Below are 18,814 nucleotides of genomic sequence, written 5' to 3'. Positions count from 1 at the left end.
AGTTTCTTTGACCAATATATTCTGGAATTAATCAGGGAACTCAGAGTATTGAACTGGTAATGTGTGAATTATTTCATACATGTCAGCAAGGAATTACATTAACAATGAAGAGTCTTTGAGAAGGACATGCCACCATTGACTAATTATGTATGTAGGTTCCAATTGTTGGAGAAAGAGCACATGCTGAAAAGATAAATGGCAGGCTAGAACATGAGAAATATTTTAGAAATCAGTATGGTATCACTAAATATTGAGGAGAAATTAAATTGAGAAAAAAATTGGGAAGAATATAAAAACAGACAAAATTCTGATTCAATATTAAAGTGAAGGCAAACTATCTAAAATGGATTTTGGTCCATTGGGCAATGAGCCTGGGGAATTAACAATGGAAAACAAGGAAATCATAGAGACTTTGAACTAGTATTTTTACATTTGTCTTTAAACAGACAACAAAAAACCCCAAAATAATCCCAAGAATGCTAAAACAAGTCAAAAGGCAAAAGAATGGAGAAACAATTATGATGACTGGAGAAAAATGCATTAGGAAAACTAATGAGACTAAAGAACATCAATTTGCCAGGATTTGATGGCCTACATCTTAGGATCTTAAGAAAACTATTGCAGATGCAATGAGAATATTGTTCATATTCTTCCAAAATGTCCCAGTAAACTAAAAACGTAATAACAGTTCAAGAGAAGGAGACAGTTTGTCTAATACCTATCATTTGGAAAATAGCACTAATCATAATTTAAGCATGTAGTAGGAGTACATTTAGAAAATTCAAATACAATCAGACAGAGTCATGATGGTAAAATAAATATTAGAACTTCAAATGCTGAAAATCTGAGACAAAAACAAATTACTGGAGGAATTCAGCAGGTCTGGCAGCATCTATGGAGAGAAAGCAGAGTTAATGTTTTGGTTCCAGTGGCCACCTTCAGAACTGCTTCTGACTTCAATGGGGCAAGAACACAACTGTGCTTCATAGACTGGAAGCAAAACTTAGTGGGTAAATATTATAACGGGCTACTTTCAAAGGAAAGATATTTTGTTCGGGCAGAATCAGGGTGCTGTAGTTGTAGTTCGCCAAAGCTGGTAAGTTGATTTGCAGACATTTTGTTCCCTCTCTAGGTAATACCTTCAGTGCTTTGGAGCCTTCTGTGAAGCGCTGCTGTACTGTCTTCTGGAATTTAGTTGGTTCCATTCCTGCTGCTTCCAGTTGCAGGTTCAGGTTGTGCATTGTAGTGGCCGGTATATTTGGTATACCGTTCTTGGTGAAGACTCTGTCAAGGTGTTCTTCATCTGTAGGAGCCTAGCAAACAAACAATGTGACAAGGATATGCCAAGACCTAACTCACTAGCCACACTACCTTATACATAAAGGTCTTGGAACTAATAGCGAGACTTCTCTGACCACTCTGATTCATGATAGCCCATAAACTGATAACCACACGCAGACAACAACTCACCAGAACAAAAGACCCTATATCCTTCATGTGCAGGACCAAAGGAATTTACAAGATTTTATGCAAAGACTGCACACAACACTATATGGGACAAACAGAAAGACAACTAGCCATCTACATTCACGAACGCCAGCTAGTGACCAAACGCCATGACCAGCTGGCCCTAATAGCCATACACAGAGATGACAAGGAACACAAATGCAATTGGAACAACACAACAATCATAAGACAAGCTAAACAGAGGACAGCCAGAAAATTTCGGGAAGCCTGACACTTATCCACAGAGGTAAAAACAATGACTGCAGATGCTGGAAACCAGATTCTGGATCAGTGGTGCTGGAAGAGCACAGCAGTTCAGGCAGCATCCAATGAGCAGCGAAACTTATCCACAGACTCCATCAATAAACACAGTGACCTAGACCCAATATACCGGCCACAACAACAAACAACCAGAACCAGCAATCGGAAGCAGCAGGAACAGAACCAAATAAATTCCAGAAGACATGGTATAGCAGCACTTCCCAGAAGGCTCCAAAGCACTGAAGATGTCACCTAGACAGGGTACAAAATGCCTGCAAATTAACTTCCCAGCTTGGCAAACGTACCACAACTGCAGTAAACAGCACCCAAGCTACAAATCTTTACGCAAACATTGAACAATCAGGGGAAAATCAAGTGTAACCAACTTGTAACAGACAGTGGTGATGAGGGCAAGGTCATTAATGTGGTGCATGTGGATATAGGTCACACAGCAGACCTGTGAGGGAAGAAATAAATTAGATTAGATTCCCTACAGTGTGGAAACAGGCCCTTTGGCCCAACCAGCCCTCCGAAGAGTAACCCACCCAGTCCCATTTCTCTATGACTAATGCACCTAACACTATGGGCAATTTAGCATGGCCAATTCACATAACCTGCATGTCTTTGGACTGTGGGAGGAAACCCACACAGACGCGGGGAGAATGTGCAAACTCCACACAGACAGTCACCCGAGGCTAGGATCAAACCTGGGACCCTGGTGCTGTGAGGTAGCAGTGCTAGCCACTGTGCCACCGTGCTACCCCTTTAATATAGATAGTAGCAATGTGGACACACAATTGGTTGAGATTTTGGAGGTGGATATTTTGGAGACTCCCATGTCAAAGTTAGCATCATTGAAGCATAGGCAATGAAGATGGAGGAGCTGGGAGAATGGAATAGAACCTTTACAGGAAACATGATGTGAGGATGTAAAGTCTAGGTAACTGGGAGTTGGTGGGTTTACAGTGGATATTAGTGGCCAGTCTGTTCCCAGTAATGGAAACAGAGAAATGGAAGAAGGGAAGGAGACAGAGATTGTTCTTCTCTCTTTTTGGGCTCTACCCCCACCTCTTGTTTACTCCTCACCCCTTCCACCCAATCTTCTGCATATAAACAAACATTTTCTGAGATACCATCAGTTCTGAGGAAGGGCTACCAGACCCGAAACATTAACTCCGATTTCCCTTCACAGATGCTGCCAGATCTGCTGAACAATTCCAGCAATTTCTGGTTTTGTTTCTGATTTCCAGCATCTGCAGTTCTTTCGGTTTTCATTTAAGCAGCCATTGGATGACTATTTAAACACAAACTGTGCAAGGTTTCAGGAAATTAAGAAGTTGGCACTAAATTAAAATTCTCAGAAAACTGGTACAAACACTGTGCCAAATGCATGCCTTCTGCACTAAAACAATCATAGGGTTCTGTGAGCTCTACAAGGCATTGATCACACTGCAACTGGAGTTCTGTGCAGTTTTGGTCTCCCCAATGAAGGAGGGATGTAGATGCATTAAAAACAGTTCATAAAACATTTACTGGACTGATTCATGGGGAATGGGGGCTGCTTTATTAACAAAGCTTGAGCATATTGTGCCAATGCTCATTCAAGTTTAGCAAAAAAGATGATCTTTGAGGTGGCTTGTTAGGGTAGATGCTGAGAAGATGTTTCCCCTCCTTGAGGAAGCAGAACTGGAGCACAGTTTAAAAATGTGTTGCCCATTGATGATAGATATGAAGAAGTATTTATTCCCTTGGTGTATCATTAATGTTTGGAAATCTCTTGTTCTGAACTTAGTGGGATCTGGGTCAGTGAACATATTCAAGGCTAAGTTATACAGATTTCTGAGCCACAAGAGCAAAAAGGTTTATGGGAGTGTGGGGTATATAATAGCATATTGTTTATTGTCATGTGTACGTTAGTATGGGAGTACAGTGAAAAATTTTTACAATGGGTGCTTTAATGGTATTATCTTAGGTACAAGTACCTCGTTATAAATCTTGGATACAAAAGAGGAATAAAAGGAAAACTAGTAGCATTACTTTGTGTCTTAAAAAAAAGTTAGAAATAAGATAGTTTTAACAAAGTTAAAGCATTGACATTACAGTCCAATAAAGAATTTCAAATAGGAGCAGCTCAGCACGTAGCTTGACTGCCTGTGCCAGACCCCATTCCAACAATGTCCCACTCTACTCCAAGTTTCCAGTTTGCTTTGCATGAGCACTCAGCTGCACCAAGGTAAGTTGTGCTGCTCTGGGGTGCGATGCCGCTCACTGTGCTCCAGGACTGTCAAACAAGGAAAAAGAAAAGAAAAAGAACATGTAGAGGAGAGTCTTACTTGCCTCCATCTTGCCAGAAACGCACCATTCTGAGAGCATGGTGGGTGCTTTAGCAGGACAATTGAGTTAAGGTCACAAAGCAATAAGAACGTAAGATGTGGCAGCAGAAGTAGGCCATTCGACCCATTGAGTTTGCTCTAACGTGCAATGAGATCCTGGCTAATCTGATAATTGTGGATCAGTGGTGCTGGAAGAGCACAGCAATTCAGGCAGCATCCGAAAAGCTTCGAAATCGACGTTTCGGGCAAAAGCCCTTCATCAGGAGTAAAGGCAGAGAGCCTGAAGCGTGGAGAGATAAGCTAGAGGAGGGTGGGGGTGGGGATAGAGTAGCATAGAGTACAATAGGTCAGTGGGGGAGGAGATGAAGGTGATAGGTCAGGGAGGAGAGGGTGGAGTGGCTGTGGTAGCGGGTTTGTTTCAGACATGGTTGAAGAGCTTCAGGGCAGAGGAAATGACCTGGGATTTGCAGTGGGAGAGAGAGACTCCCTGAGATTCTTGTAGATTTTAACCCTACTGCGAATCCTCTTGCAAGGATGCCTGCCTTGAAGAAGTTTTCCTCCTCTCTCTACAAGAATCTCAGGGAGTCTCTCACCCACTGCAACTCCCAGGTCATTACCTCTGCCCTAAAGCTCATCAACCACGTCCTGAAGATGCTGCCTGAATTGCTGTGCTCTTCCAGCACCACTGATCCAGAATCTGGTTTCCAGCATCTGCAGTCATTGTTTTTACCTCTCTAATCTGATAATTCTCAACTTAGCTTTTCTTTTTCTCCTAATCTTTTGATTCCCTCACTGATTTAAAAATCTATCTTTCTCAGCCTTGAATATACTCAATGACCCAATCTCTACAGCCTTCTATCGTAAAGAATTGAACAGATACCACTGCCATCTGAGAGAAGAAATCCCTCCTCATCTCTGTTTTACTGGGTGACTCCTTACTCTGAGATTCTGATCTGGTTTTCAAATCGTCCAATAGGAGAAATGACTTTTTGGTATCTGCCCTGTCAAGCTCTCTAAGAAGCTCATATGTTGCAATGAGATCTCATCTCATTCTCCTGAGCTCCAATTAGCCTACTTAATCTCTCCACCTAACAAAACCCTTTAATACCCAGGATTAATCTTCTCTAGACTGACAGCATATCTTTCCTTAGATGTGGGGATCAAAATTGCTCATCATATTCTGGGTGTGATGTAACTCAAGTCTTTTGTAGCTGTCGGAGGAATTCTCTACATTTATACTCTATCTGCAAATAAAGGCCAACATTCAATTTGCATTCTCTATAACCAAGTTAACTTGTGTTCTAGCTTCGTATGTAAGATGCATGCAGGAGGACCCCCAAATCCCTCGAAGCTGCAGCTTTTCCCTGTTTTAAAAAATATTCAGATCCTCTGACCTTCTTACTAAAGTGCATAACCTCACATGTTCTCACATTAATTTTGATCTGCCAAGTCATTGCCCACTGGTGTAATCTGTCTATAACCTTCTGCAGACTCTGTGTCATCCTTACCAATTGCTCTCCCGCCTCTATTTGTGTCATCCACAGGTTGGTTAATAGGTATTCACTTTCCTCATCCAAATAATGAATAAATATTGTAAATATTTGTGGCCTGTTCTGTTCCCTAACATACTCCATTAGTTACGAGTTACCGTCCTGAAAATGTCCCTGTTATCCCAGTACATTTTTTTTCTATTAGTTAGCCAATCCTCTATCCATGCTAATATACTAAGTCCAACGCAATCACATTAAGTAGCCTTATGGATGGTACCTTATTAGACACATTTTCGAGATTCAAAAATATTACATTTCCTGAATAGTGACAGGATCAGACAGAGCCAGCGTGTATTTACAAAAGAGATATCATGTTTGACAAATCTAATGTAGTATTTCAAGGGTGTAACTGGTAGGGTTGATAAGGGGTGCCAGCAACTGCTTGCTTGGACTTTCAGAAGGTTTTTGATAAGGTCCCACAGAAGAGACTAGCATGGGTTTGAAATCACACATGGGCCTGACCAGGTAAGAATGGCAGACTTCCTTCCATAAAGGGCATTCTTCCTTTAGTCTGGCCAAATGATAATTAAAAGGTGAGAATCCTTATAATCTTTAAAGGGATTATCTTTTCGGTAGTCAGTCCCATGTCCCTTTGGGGAAACCTCTTATCTGAAAAATCTAGGACAGCCTTTTGCAACTGATCCTGGGAGTGTCTGCTGAGTGATTAGCTACCTTACATATACTTTTCCTTTACAGATTATATGAATAATCAATGTGATTTGAAATGTTATTGTTCACTAGGTAAATTGATCATAGTTGGACCTGTTGACCCTGTCACAGTCATTGCAGGTGAAGATGCTATGTTAGAATGTCAACTCGTGCCAGGTATATTTCCCAGCAACATGGCGGTGCGATGGTTTAAATCAGGTCTTGATTCACCGGTACACATGTACAGAAATGGAGAAGATGACATTGTTGTTCAACATGAGGATTACAGAGGAAGGACAGAATTGTTTAAAGATGAACTGACCAAAGGAAATATTTCTCTGAGAATAAAGCAGGCAATATTATCAGATCGAGGAAAATATACGTGTTCAGTTGATGACAAAACTGATTCAGAAACATCTTCAGTTACACTGGAAGTTGTCGGTTAGTCAAACTCTAATTTGGTTTTGATACATTTGGGAAAGTAATAGTAAAAAGACAACCAAAGAACTGTGGATATTGGAACTCAGAAACAAAAACAGAAAGTGCTGGGAAAGCTCAGCAGGATGGCAACATCTGTGGATAGAAAACAGAGTTAACGTTTTCGGGTCCAGTGACCCTTTCTCGGAAGTATTTTGTTTGTCTCTCTCTCTCTCTCTTTCAATTACAAATAGTTTTTAAACAGTTGGTGTCATATTTGATATGTTTGTTAATTTTATATGCCCGTGCTCCAAGTAAAATGATTCCTGTCGATTGGAATGCAGCAAATATCAGCTCACTATTTAACAAGGGGAGAAGGAAATAGAAAACCAGAAACTACAGCCCTGTTAGCCTCACATCTGTGGGAGGGAAAATGCTCGCATCTATTATGAAGGATGTGGCAAATACGTATTGCTGGAGAAACTCAGCAGGTCTAGCAGCATCTAAGGACAAAAATCAGAGTTAATGTTTTAAGTTTAGTAATTGTTATGAAGAAGGATAACTGGACTCAAAACAATAACTCAGTTTCTCTCTCCACAGATACTGCCAGATTAGCTGAGTTTCTCCAGCAGGTTCTGAATTTTGTTTCAGATTTCCAGTATCAACAGTTCTTCATTTAATGCTATTGTGATAAATAGATAAACAGTCTGTTTGATTATAAGTTGCATGGATTTGTGAATGAGAAACTGTTTGAAGAACATGTTGGAGTTTATCTGGATATGTGACAAAAAAAATTGACAAAGGGGAAATGATGGACAATGAATTGTATCCCCAGGGAGGTAGTGCATTGGTAATTGGTAATTACTGGATGAGTAATCCAAAATCTTGGGTGAATGCTCTGGAGATGCTGGTTTCAATTTCCATCAACAGAAGCTCATCAAAATGCTAGTGGTGACCATGTAGCCACTTTTGATTGTATTAAAAATCCATTTGATTCATTAATGTTCTTCAAAGAAGGAAGCCTGCCATCCTTACGTGGTCTGGCCTGCATATGACTCCTATCCCACAGCAATGTGGCTGATTTTTAACTGCCCTCTAGGCAGTTTGAGATAGACAATAAATCCTGCCCAAGCTAATGATGTCCATATACTACCACTGGATTTTTAAAAGGTTAGTTTTGAAGAAGGATTACAAAGATGTTGCCCACAGAAGGCTGCTGAGAAAAATTAAAGCACATCAAGAAGGAGGTAATGTACTGGCATGGATTAGTGATTGGCTAATGGAAAGAAAATAGCTCCCTTTGGTAGGCTATGATTCACAGAGCACCGTAAGAGTCAGTACTTGAGCACTAGCTGGTGACCAGACGTATTATTCCCACATTTGTAGCTGATAAAAAGCTAGTCGGGAATGTGTGTTGTGAGGAAGATGTAAAACAGCTTAGTGAATGGGTTTGAACATGTGGAAAATGCGAGGTTGTCCACTTTGCTGATAGAATCAGAGATGTAAAGAGCAGCATTTTCTTTTTTCCAAAAGTTCTTTTCTTTTGAGCAGCATTCTGAGGCCCATGTACAACAACAGCTTCCAGAACTGGAAGTCACTGCTGCCATCCACATTGGCATGCTGATTGCCGTGTATAGACATATGCAGCTTGGAGGGGACATTGGTATAGAGTGTCTCCTGAATGGTAAGAGCTTGGAAAGTCCAGATATACAAAGGATCCTTGTTCATAAGGCACTGAAGGCTAACATGTAGGTGCCACAAGCTTTTAGAAAGGCTAATGGAATGCTAGCCTAGTTTGCAAGATGATTTGTACAGAGGTATAGCGAGGTCTGGCTTCAGTTGTGTGCAAGGTTGGTGAGGCAATTCTTGAGGTATATGTACAATTTTGTTCTCCTTATTTCAGCAAGAATATTTTTGGTATTAAGAGAATGCCATAAAGGTTCACCAGGCTTGATCCCAGGGATGATGGTTCTGGCCTTCAAAGAGAAGTTGAACAAATTGGGCCTGTGTTCTCTAAAGTTGCAGAGAATGAGAGGTAATCTCATTGAAACTTAGAAAGCTCTTAAAGGGAATCTAGAGCCAGGGGCACAATTTAAAAATGAGGGCTAAGCATCTTACCACAAGACCATAATACATAAGAGCAGAAATTAGGCTATTAAGCCCCTCAAGTCTGCTTCGCCATTTAAACATTGCTGATAGCTTTCTCAACCCCATTCTCCCACTTTCTCCTCGTAACCCTTGATCCCCTTTACAATCAAGAACCTATCTATCTCCATCTTAAATATACTCAATAACCTGGCCTCCACAGCCTTCTGTGGCAGTGAATTCCATAAATTTGCCACTCTCTGGCTGAAGAGGTTTCTCCTCCTCTCTGTTCTAAAAGGTCTTCCCTTTACTCTAAGGCTGTGCCCTCAGGTCCTAGTCTCTCCTACCAGTGAAAATATCTTCCCAACATCTACTCTGTCTAGGCCATTCAGTATTCTGTATGCTTCAATTAGATCTCCCCCCCATCCTCCTAAACTCCATTTGAGTATAGACCCAGAGTCCATAAATGTTCCTCATATGTTAAACTCTTCATTCCTGAGGCCGTTCTTGTGTATCTCTTCTGAACACGCTCCAGGGTTAGTACATCCTTCCTGAGAGATGAGGCCCAAAACTGCACATAATACTCCAAACATGGCCTGACCAGAGTCTTATAGAGCCTCAGAAGTACATCCCTGTTTTTATATTCAAGTCCTCTCAAAATAAATGGCATCATTGCATTTGCCTTCCTAACTACTGACTCAGTGATTCCTGAAAGACTACCACTAAAGCCTCCACTATCTCTTCAGCTAGCTCCCTTAGAACCCTGGGTTGTAATGTGAGATTAGAAGAATTTGTTGTGCTCAGAAGGTTGTGAACCTTTGTAACATCACTACATTTGATTCCAGCATCTCCCTCTCAAACATCTGGGTGAATTATATTTTATTGTAGTCACTGCTTCCTTTGGGTTTCTTCTCATTAAGTTCCCTTATTAAGTCTGCCTCATCATGCAGCACAAAATCCAGAATTGGCTGTTCCCTGGTGTGAGAAAGTGAGGACTGCAGATGCTGGAGATCAGAGTCAAAGAGTGTGGTGCAAGTTTCCTTTGAAGAATCCTGGATTAGAATTCCCAAGAATTTTCAGACTTCTGAATTTTCTCCCCATTTAGAAAATAGTCCATGCCTCTATTCTTCCTAACAAAGTGCATGGCCTCACACTTTCCCACGTTGTACTCCACCTGCTATTTCTTTGACCACTCTCATAAACTGTCCAAATCCTCTACAGCCTCACCTTCTTATCAATGCTACCTGTCCCTCTACCTATTTTTGTATCATTTGCAAACTTAGCCAGAATGCCCTCAGTTCCTTCATCTAGATTGTTAATGTATAAAGCGAAAAGTTGTCGTCCCAACACTGACCCTTGCAGAACACCACTTGTCACCAGCTGCCACCCTGAGTAGGACACTTTTATCCCCACTCTCTGCTTTTTGCCAGACAGCCAAGCTTCTCACCATGCTAGCACCTTGCCTATGACACCATAGGCCCTTATCTTAATCAGTAGCCTCCTGTGTAACACCTTGTCAAAAGGCTTCTTGAAGTCCAGGTAGATAACGTCCATTGGTTCTCCTTGCTCTAATCTGCTTGTTACTTCCTCAAAGAATTGCAGCAGATTTGTCAGACATGACCTACCCTTGATGAAACCATGCTGACTCTGCCCTATTTTACCATATACTTCCATGTATTCAGAACTCTCATCCTTCACGATGGACTCCAGGATCTTACCTACGACTGAGGTTAGGTTAATTGGTCTGTAATTTTCCTCTTCTGTCTTACTCATTTTTAAACAGGGTGTTATTTTAATGATTTTCCAGTCGTCTTGGACCCTGCTTCCAGTGATTCCTGAAAGATTACCACTAAAGCCTCCACTATCTCTTCAGCTAGCTCCCTTAGAACCCTGGGTTGTAGTGTGAGATTAGAAGAATTTGTTGTGCTCAGAAGGTTGTGAACCTTTGTAACATCACTACATTTGATTCCAGCATCTCCCTCTCAAACATCTGGGTGAATTATATTTTATTGTAGTCACTGCTTCCTTTGGGTTTCTTCTCATTAAGTTCCCTTATTAAGTCTGCCTCATCATGCAGCACAAAATCCAGAATTGGCTGTTCCCTGGTGTGAGAAAGTGAGGACTGCAGATGCTGGAGATCAGAGTCAAAGAGTGTGGTGCTTGTAAAGCAAAACAGGTCAGGCAGCATCTGAGGAACAGGAGATTCGATGTTTCGGACAAAAGCCTTTCATCAGGAATGTGGGTTTGGGGGAAGGGTGTTGAGAGATAACTAGGAGGTTAGGGTTGAGCTGGGGGAAAGGTAACGGGGAAGGCGATAGGTAGATACAGGTAAGGAGGTGATGATGATAGGTTGGAGGGGAGGGTGGAGTGGATAAGTGGGAAGGAAGATGGACAAATGGGACAGTTCAAGAGGGTGGTGCTGAGTTGGAGGGTTGGACCTGGGATAAGGTGGAGAGAGGGGAGATGAGGCTACTGATGAAATCAACATTGATGCCATGTGGTTAAAGGGTCCCACAGAGGAAGATGAGGTATTCTTCCTCCAGGTGTCCGATGGTTAGGATTCGGTGGTAGAGGAGGCGGAGTGGGAGGAGGAGTTGAAGTGCTAGGCCACAGGACAGTGGAGTTGTTTGGTGAATGTGTCACAGAGATGCTCTCTGGAATGTTCCATGAATTGGGAAAATGGGCACCTATTCATGGAATGTTTCAGAGAAGTTTCTGGGATACATGCACCAAACAGCCCCACCGCCCTGTGGCAACCACTTCAACTCCCTCTCCCACTCCACCAGGGACATGCAAGTCCTGGGCCACCTCTACTGCCAAATCCTAGCCACCTGATACCTGGAGGAAGAATGCCTCATCTTCCTCTGTGGGACCCTTCAACCACATGGCATTGATGTTGATTTAATCAGTTTTCTCATCTCTCCTACCCCACCTTATCCCACATCCAACCCTCCAACTCAGCACCGCCCTATTGAACTGTCCCACCTGTCAATCTTCCTTCCCACCTATCACCATTACCCCCACACCTGTATCTACCTATCGCCTTCCTAGCCACCTTCCCCCCACCAGCTCCACTTTCACCCTCCTATTTAGCTCTCAGCTTCCCACCCCAACATTCCTAATGAAGGGCTTATGCCCAAAACTCGACTCCATTGCTCCTCAGATGCTGCCTGACCTGCTGTGCTTGTCAAGCACCACACTCTTTGACTCTGTTCCCTGGTGGGCTCTACCACAACCTGTTCCAAAAAAATTCTTTGTAGACATTCCAAAAATTCTTTTTCTTCAGGTCTGCAAACAACCTGATATCCCCAGACCACCTACACATTGAAGTCCCCCATGATTATTATAATAGAGTTTATTTCAAGACCAAGTAGGCAGCTTTACATTTGTGTAAAGATGACCAAAATTTGACAAATGAGATGCTGAGGCAGTTTTCATTTCTTTTGTAAAGAAGGTAGGCAGATACGCTGACTGAAATAAAACTGAATGTAACATGTGATATAGGTTGGCAAACAGAGCTCTTGAGATTTGCTTTGCTTTCTGAGGAGGATTCTATAGATTGAGGTGGCAATAAAAGGCTGTAGTCAACATGTATGAGTTGTTCCAGAAATTTTGAAATATTTGAAATATCTAGAACTAGGCTGAGTAGACTTGTATAGAATTTGAGAAGGCAAATCAAAGTAATTTTGAGCATTGGGTGTGGGTATTAAATGTTGAGATAATGAATGAGGCCTTTCAGGAAACAAGTCCCTGGGAAGAATTTTTTTAAATCCTCCTTCCGTTACTCTGAGCTCACATTGGAAGTCAGAAAATTGCAACCACTAAACAGGTAGTTGAGTTGGCTGATGATTATGAGTAGATCCACAAACTTAAATACTGTTTCTATCATCCCCACAATCCATGGGAAGGATAGAAAATACCGGCTGCTATACTAGACAGGATTAAGTGGGAGGTGTTAGCAATTCTGGAAAATGTTAATATGGATAAGTCCTCTGGGCTGGATTTATTTATCCTAGGATTCTCTGGGAAGCCAGGGAGGAGATTGCAGACATTTGGCTTTGATCTTTATGTCATCATTGTCTACAAGAATAGTAACAGAAGATTGGAGGATAGCAAATGTTGTTCCCTTGATTCAAGAAGGGGAGTAGACACAACCCTGGTAATTATAGACCAGTGAGCCTTACTTTGGTTGTGGGTAAAGTGTTGGAAAGGATTATAAGGGATAGGATTTATCATCATTGAGAGAGGAATAAGATGATTAGGGAGAGTTCACTCAGTTTTGTGAAGGGTGGTGATGCCTCACAAACTTATTGAGTTCTTTGAGATGGTGAACAAACAGGTGGATGAAGGTAAAGTGGTTGATGTGGATTTCTGTAAGGTGTATGATAATGTTCCCCACGGTAGTCTATTTCACAAAATACGGAGGCATGGGATTGAGGGTGATTTAGCAGTTTGGATCAGAAGCTGGCTAGCTGAAAGAAGACAAAGGGCGGTTGTTGATGAGAAATATTCATCCTGGAGTTCATGTACTGGTGGTGTACTGCAAGGATCTGTTTTGGGCACACTGCTGTTTGTCATTTTTTTTGTCAAATGACCTAGATGACAGTATAGAAGGATGGGTTAGTAAATTTGTGGATGTCACTAAGGTCAGTGGAGATGTGGATAGTGCTGAAGGATGTTGCAGATTACAGAGGGACATAGATAAGCTGCAGAGCTGGGCTAAGAGGTGGCAAATGGAGTTTAATGGAGAAAAGTGTGAGGTGGTTTACTTTGGAAGGAGCAACAAGGATAAAGAGTACTGAGCTAATGGTAAGATTCTCAGTAGTGTAGATGAGCAGAGGGATCTCATTGTGTATGTACATAGATCCCTGAAAGTTGCCATCCAGATTGATAGGGTTGTTAAGAAGGCACACAATGTGTTAGCTTTTACTGGTAGAGGGATTGAGTTTCAGAGCCACAAGATCATGTTGCAGCTGTCCGAAACTCTGGTGTGGCCACACTTGTAGTATTGCGTGCAGTTTAGATCACTGCATTATAGGAAGGATGTGAAAAGGGCTCAGAGGAGATTTACTCGGATGTTGCCTGGTATGGAGGGAAAGTCTTATGAGAAAAGGCTGAGGGACTTGAGGCTGTTTTTGTTAGACGGGGAGATGTTTGAGAGGTGACATAATAGAGACATATAAGATAATCAGAGGATTACATAGGGTGGACAGTGAGAGCCTTTTACCTTGGATGGTGGTGACTAGTATAAGGGGACATAATTTAAATTGAGGGGTGATAGATATAGGAAGACATCAGAGGTAGTTTCTTTACTCAGAATAGTAGGGGCATGGAATAACCAGCTTGCAACAGTGGTAGACGCACTGACTTTAAGGGCAGTTAAATGATCATTGGATAAGCATATGGACGATCATGGAATAGTGTAGGATAGATTGGCTTCAGATTGGTTTCACAGGTAAGCGCAACTTTGAGGGCTGTAATGTTTATGTTCTGTGTTTTGTGTTAAGATGAGAGAGTGAAAGAAAGGCACGAAGCAAGAGATATGATTGTACAGCTGGGAATACCAGAAGTCAATGCTATGCTCAGCATCAGAATGCTGACTGCCATGCTCAGAATGTTTGAGTGAATAGCTTAGAGGGTATGTTGGTTGTAGCTGTGAGACCAAAGATAATCACTGCTAAGAGTGTGGGAAAGGTGAACAAGATACCCAGGAGTTACAGGGAATTCTAATCAAAAGAAAAAGTAACTATTCATTCCTCAAATGAAACAAACAAACCTATACTTGAAAATACAGGAGTCACTCAAACTCCTTTGCTGGCGACCAACATGACCTTTCCACCAGAAAGTGATATCAATGCCAAATCTTTGGTGAATATTATCAGCAGGGATGTATGTCTTTACTTTTATATTGAGAGCACCTAGACAGTGACCTAAAGTCTGGGACTGTAACTATAATGGTTATCCATGGTTTATCAGCAGATGGAGCTGACCTAGAGAATTATTTAGAGGAAAGGCCAAGTGCAATCAATAAAATATTCCAGGAATATTTCCTTACTATGTAATGACTCAATAAATAGCTAAACAAAGTCCAGCATCAGAGATCACAGACAGTTGCTATCTGAAACTTTAAAGATTTGTATAATCTGAAACAAGTGATCAATGAGTCTTCTCTCATCAGGGTTCTGCAAGCTGATCAATGAAGTAGCCCAATTGGCTCAAACTGAAGTTTCAAGTATGGGAGATCTGGAATGCTATTGTATTAGAAATCGGAATATGATGAGGAAGTGCAGGTCTTCTCAGAGGGCTGTTGATGAAGACTGGATGCAAGTTCACTCAAAAGTAGCCAAATAATAGGGAAGGCAAATGTAATGTTAGACATAGAAATATAGACGATTGGAGTAGGCCATTCGATCTGTTCCGCCATTGATTATGATCATGGCTGATCAGCGAACTTAAAACCTTAGTAACATCCTACCCCTTTATCTCTTGATCCATTCAGCCTCAAAGGCTGTATCTAACTCCTTCTCAAAATCATATAATTTTTTTGCCTCAACCATTTTCTGTGGTAGTGAATTCCATAGGCTCACCACTCTCTGGATGAAGAAATCCTCATTAACTCCAGTCCTAAAAGATTTACCCCATATCCTTAAACTATGACCCTTGATTCTAGACTCTCCACACCAGGAACATCCTTCCTGTATCTAACCTGTCTAGTCCTGTTAGATTTTTGTAAGTTTCTCTGTGATCCTCTGCCCTCGTTCTTTCAAACACCAGTGAATAAAATCCTAAACAACTCAAATTCTCCTCATACGTCAGTCCTGCCATCCCAGGAATCAATTTGGTAATTGTTCCCTACATTCCCTCTCACAAGAACATTGTTCCTCAGAGATGGAGACCAAAACTACGAAGAATATTCCAGGTGAGGTATCACTAATACTTTATATAATTGCAGTATGTTGTCCTTTGTTTCAAAGGGAACATTTATCTGACTCTAATTTGTTAAGTTAATGTCTATTCCTGAAACCCTTAAACAAGTTACTAATCTAGCTCATGTATTACTGAACCAAGTGTTCCTTAAACTCATATCATCAATAGTGTTGTAAGATGTCGTTCCTCCATGCAACTTTCAACTTCTGAAGTTTTCTTCTAAGGAACAGAGGACAGTTTTTCCAAGGTCTTGTTGCTTCCCTTGCTGGTAAATGCAACTGCTTTAAGGACCTCTTTTTTAACTGAGTCAAGTTTCTATCTGAATGAACTTGATGTGGGCCCCTTTCTGTTTCTCAAGTCACCGAAGACCTTAACAGTTATAAACTGATAAATTCAAAGCTTGTGTAGCCATCATACGTTTGGTTGTTTCATAACTAATGAATACACATACGTTGAGAAATGGGCAGGGATATCTCTAAACTCTGGTAAGTTGAGATAAATTTAACATCAACTTTATTCTTAGTCAATTATGTCTAAATCAAGAGGCCCATATTCAAATCTTACCCACTCCAGGCATGTGGACAGGTTGTTTAGAAAGTGTTAACTCTTTGCAGAGCTTGGAGTCAGGTAACACAGATTCAAGCCCCACATGCTCCAAACTGGCATGATCTTATCTCTGAGCAGGTTTATTAAGAAATATTTACACTTAGCAAGAATCCACACAAATCAATTTAACATCCTTGATAAATGTTTCATGTGTCGTGGCATGTGCAAAATAATTGTTGACTGGTTTCATTTTGAAGGCCACTGAAAACAAATTAGGCTACTAATAGCAACATAATTTTCTACAGACAACTTAATTAATTTTTGCAGCATAAATGCAACAACCTCTTGTGAGTTATGGGGAATGTGCATTTCAGATTTTGTGAGCTTGATGGCAGAGCAGCAAAATCACCAAACAATTAGTATCAATTTTCTGCTGATTTATCCATACCACATACTTTGAGAAGGAAGGTGCAGGAGAGAGAGAGATCCTATAAGTTTCTAAGTTTTTGATATACTCAAAATCACTATTATTTCACTACCATATTCAAGCCCACTGTTTGTTGGAATCACCTCAGTTCTGTTTGACTTATAAATTTCTCCAAGCTAACATACTTTCACCTGTTCCACTTAAACCTGGCTATTGTAACATTACATATTTCTGCAGCAAATACAACAGGATCAAGGGATTTTGTTTTAGTTTTTTTTAAAAAAGGCCAGATCTTCAACAAACATGAAAATTGGAATTGATTTTCCCTCAAATCGAGAACCTAAGCTCTCCAAAAACAACAATACATTATGAACCTTCATCACACAGGTGAACAAAATGTATCAATATATGTTTTAATTGTTTTTCTAGTTTATTCTTATCTACACTGTTTTGAAACACATTTGAAAATGACATTTCATTTCTTTGCAGGGTGTGGGGAGACATTAAGAAAATGTTTATTATTTAATTATTTAATATACTTGATATTGAAGGATGTGGAGATACCTAGATCTTTTGTGGGGGGAGAAAGACAACGAAAAGAACACATTTGAACATTTTATTTTAAGCAAAGCATTTCTGAGAAACAACATGGCTCCAGACAATTGCTGATCTTTTAGAAACAAAAAAATTGCAGATGCTGGAATTCAAAATAGACAAGCAGGTGGCTGCAAGAACACAGCAAGCCAGGTGGCATCGCGAGGTGAAGAAGACAACCTTTTGGGTATTAACCCTTCTTCAGGAATCCAGAGTTCCAGCCCTAAAGAAGGGTTTAGTACCCAAAGCATTGACCTCCCCATCTCCAGATACTGCCCGAACTGCTGATCTTTGTTGCTTGAAGTCTCTTATAGGCGAAGAAAACACTTGACTGTTTTAGAACTGCATTTTAAGGCTATTCCATTTGAAAAGGCTTGGATTTATTAGTTCAGGAAAGCTTGCTTCAAAGAAAATACTGTTCAGCTCATGTCTTTGCTTTCTGAAGCACTGTTTGTAGTCAATTCAGTGTGAAGCCTGACTAATTGTTCAATGAAAAGTGACTGAAAGACCTTCTCAATATTGTATTTCCTAAGCAAGCTGTGCCTGTCAAGACTGCAGAGTCAGCTGTGCCTGTCTTGACCACTTGTAAAGAATATCAGACTTTGGAACATTCTGTGCCTTGTCATTTTGCCTTCAAAAATAACCACTGATGGTTGCAATTTGTTTCTTCGTTTTTAAAGTGAATCTTTGCAAAGAAACATTTTCCCCCTTCATTTTAATATCCTGTGGGTTACAATAGACCAGCAATCAAGCCGGTCTAGTCATTTAAGTTCTATGGTTACAACAGCAAGTCAGAGCAGGGAATCTAGCTGCAGGTAACTCATCTAACTCCTAAAGCATGTCCACAAGACATGAGGCAAGAATGTGGTGGAATATTCCCTATTTGCATGGATGAATGCAGCTTCAACAGCACTCCAGTAGCAAATTGAGTGCAGTCATTCAAGACGACAGTTCAGCAATTCCCACATTCCTTGAATGAAAAAGATAAAATTGCTCATGTTAGTGAAAAATTAAAGTGTTGACGGCACTCTGTCAACACCACCTGATTAGAACATACCCAATGAACTCCCGAGACGTCTGTTAGTTGGCTAGTGCCTGACCCTTATATAAAAATAATGCCATTCTTAGAGCTTGGAATAAGGCCTTAACAGGACAGCATGAAATGCAGAAATTTTAAAATCCATTGATATTACTAGATTATCACTCTAGACCTGAAATATATAACCTTTGCCTATATGTACATGTAATTGGTCAGTAAAATATGCATACTGTTTTTGTTTTATGAATTTATTCTTTGTTCTGCTTTTTTTGAATATGTTTATACGTGGCTGGGGGACAATTCCATGGGTATCAGGAATCCTAACCTTTTCCTGCATGAAGCCAGTAAATTTTGTCTTCATCCTCTACTCCTGACTGACTGTTTGGCAAATGCTAATAGCAACACTTCTGCTGCCAGGCGCCCCTCTTGAGCTTCAAACCACAGAAAGTCTAAACTAAAATTAACCATCTTCCAGCAAAAA

General features: G+C 40.8%; 2 protein-coding genes across 7 annotated transcripts in view; both read left to right on the top strand.

The window, feature by feature from the left end:
* Positions 1–18,814, top strand: part of LOC122541488 (zinc-binding protein A33-like) — a 492,570-nt gene that overhangs the window by 242,031 nt on the left and 231,725 nt on the right. The gene's annotated exons all lie outside the window — the stretch shown is intronic.
* LOC122541485 (butyrophilin subfamily 1 member A1-like) overlaps positions 1–18,814 on the top strand; it is a 75,062-nt gene that overhangs the window by 5,745 nt on the left and 50,503 nt on the right. For all 6 annotated transcript variants that reach the window (XM_043678292.1, XM_043678294.1, XM_043678295.1 and 3 more), the window contains exon 3: positions 6,392–6,739. In XM_043678292.1, the coding sequence (XP_043534227.1) occupies positions 6,392–6,739 (348 nt within the window). The remainder of the gene's footprint in view (positions 1–6,391; positions 6,740–18,814) is intronic.

Source organism: Chiloscyllium plagiosum, chromosome 37 (genome assembly GCF_004010195.1).
Source record: "Chiloscyllium plagiosum isolate BGI_BamShark_2017 chromosome 37, ASM401019v2, whole genome shotgun sequence".
In the NCBI taxonomy this organism is placed as follows: domain Eukaryota; kingdom Metazoa; phylum Chordata; class Chondrichthyes; order Orectolobiformes; family Hemiscylliidae; genus Chiloscyllium; species Chiloscyllium plagiosum.
The sequence above is the reverse complement of the archived record's forward strand: the minus strand, read 5'-3'. Positions and strand labels throughout refer to the sequence as shown.